We start from the raw sequence: 2396 nt of genomic DNA on the forward strand, positions 1-2396 counted from the left end.
TGCCGCACTTCTTGCCCGAGCCCTTGGCCGCCTTGGCGCCGCCCGCCGCGCTCTTCTCGGGGCTCTGGCCGGCGCTCGGCTTGGCCGCGGGGTCCATCTTGGGCTTTTTCCGCGGCCGGTACTTGTAGTCGGGGTAGTCGGCCATGTGCTTGAGCCGCAGCCGCTCGGCCTCGCGGATGAACGGGATCTTCTCGCTGTCCTTGAGCATCTTCCAGCGCTTGCCCAGCCGCTTGGAGATCTCGGCGTTGTGCATGTCGGGCGACTGCTCCATGATCTTCCGGCGCTCGATCTTGGACCACACCATGAAGGCGTTCATCGGCCGCTTGATGTGGCCCGACGCCGTCTTGCACCAGTCCGGGTCGCTCTCGTCCAGGGCCACCGGGCTGCAGGCCATGAACTCGCCCTCCTCGGTGTCCAGCGCCTCCCGGGGCAGGTTGCTCTCCGCCTCCGCGCCCTCCGCCTGCTGCACCATGATCCGCTGCGGGGCTGGGCGCGCCAGCCCGGGCCGCTCGGTCTCGTGCGGGGGTGCCCCTCCCCCTCTCGCCCCTCCACCTTCCCGGGCAAGTTGCAAAGTCCTCGGCGCCCCGCGGCCGCGGCTCCCCCCCTCCCCCCGCCCCCCCTTCCAGGCTGCACACAGCGGCTGCGACGGCTCCGGCGGCTCCGGCCGCCCGCGCGCGGGGGGCTGCGGCCGCGACGGGAGAGGCGGCGGCGGCGGCGGTCGAGGCGGCCCGGGACCGTGCTCTCCCGCTCGCGGCTCCCGCTGCACGCGCCGGACCCCGAGCACTCCCAGGCGCGCGCGCTCCTTCTGCAAAAAGTTGAGGGCTCTCTCCCAACTAGTTATCAGGGTGTCATATGGGTGACATCACTGCCCGCGCCAGCCAATGGCCGGGCCCCGGGCCCGCCCATCTCCATTTATGAATGTCGACGCCCCGCCCCCGCCCCCGCCCTCGGGGCTGCTTCGCGAAGATGGGGGTGGGGGGCGGGAGGCACGTAGAGAAATATGTTATTTTTAAAAAATCCGCGTGTGTGCACAGATGCGTCTCTCCCCGGGATGCTGGGGGGGGCCCCGCGCACGACACCGCGGCGAGCGGGCGCGCCCGGGGCGACCAGGGCTAGTCCGAGCGCCCGCGCGAACCGAGGACCGGGTCCCGGGAGAGGCCCGGGGCCCCTTTGTGCCGGGTCCCCGAGAGGCCCGTCGGTGTGAGCAGATGGGGCGCGTCCCACCCCGCGCGCGCGCACGCGCGGGCACGCGCGCAACCCGAGATGGCGGATGCAGCCCGACCCGCCCCCGGGTGGGCGAAGCGGCGCCCCCGCGCGCCCCCAGGCCGAGCCCGCCAGAGTGCCCGCCGCGCCCCCGACCGACGGAAGGTGGCGCTTTAACACAACACCTTCGTGGGCACGTGGGCTCCTCTATTCTTTTCCCTTACTCCCTTTCTCTGAAGCCAAGAAATCCATTGAAAGCCCGAGAGGTTTGCATGCTCCCTCCCCCGTTTGCATGTTTCTGTTTCATCCTTTTGCTCCATGCGTTTCCCCTCCTCCGTGGGGTTCGGAGACGCCGGGTGCGGATTTGCCTGCGCCCGGCTCCGCGCGCTCGATTTCGCCCGCCCCGCCGCAGGCGGGGGCCGGAGTAACGGTCAGTGGGGTTTGGCCGCGGCCGGGGCCCCGCGTCCAGTCTGGCCACTTCCGATGCTGCTGCGAGCTGGGCCCGGGGGCGACGAGCTTCAGCACAACCCCGCCTAGGCGTCACCTGTCCCCCTCGCTCATCCTCTCCCAAGCCCCTCCCCGCGGCTCCCGCTCTCCCTCCCCGGCCCTCCTCTGCCTCTTGGTCCCCTCCCCCTTCCCGGTCGCCAGCGCCCTCCCGAGCAGCCTCCTCCAGAAATCTAGCAAGGAGCTAGCTAGATTCTGGGTCATTCGCCTTTTAGGTGAACAACACAAATAACAAGAGAAAACCGGGTGCACCCCAAGTTTCGAGTCGAAATATTTCGTCTGTCTGTGAAGAGGTGACACGGACTGCTCTCGGCACGTCGACGCAGGGAGCAGGCTGCATTATGTAAAGCAGCCCCAGGACCCGGTGATCTCGCTGTGCTACTTCCAAACCCGTTTTTCTTTGTGTCTTTATTTAGTTCCTGTTACCCATCTACGGATATTCTGGGGGCAATTAAAAGAAAGCCGCCGCTTCCTACTCATTGTCTGTCGTCATCCCTGTCTTCACACCCTCCAGCGTTGGGTAGCTGGCAACTTTGACTAGTTCCCTAAGCTACTGCCCAGAGTATTTTACAAGACAAGTCAGCTGCAAAGACTAAGAAAATTATCCAAAGCCGCTTCCTTTCAGGAGCCCTCCCTGCAAATCTTACTGCATTACCTAAGCATTGTATTCCCCGCCCCTCCCCCACCCC

At 66.6% G+C, this 2396-nt stretch overlaps 1 protein-coding gene across 1 annotated transcript in view; it reads right to left on the reverse strand.

Moving 5' to 3' along the window:
• Window positions 1-2144, reverse strand: part of SOX11 (SRY-box transcription factor 11) — a 4404-nt gene extending 2260 nt beyond the window's left edge. Inside the window, exon 1 of the mRNA XM_019646279.1 lies at window positions 4-2144. Within this exon, the coding sequence (XP_019501824.1) occupies window positions 4-472 (469 nt within the window). The 5' untranslated portion in view covers window positions 473-2144. The remainder of the gene's footprint in view (window positions 1-3) is intronic.
• Window positions 2145-2396: the final 252 nt, after the last annotated feature.

This window comes from Hipposideros armiger, unplaced genomic scaffold (assembly GCF_001890085.2).
Source record: "Hipposideros armiger isolate ML-2016 unplaced genomic scaffold, ASM189008v1 scaffold_100, whole genome shotgun sequence".
In the NCBI taxonomy this organism is placed as follows: Eukaryota; Metazoa; Chordata; class Mammalia; order Chiroptera; family Hipposideridae; genus Hipposideros; species Hipposideros armiger.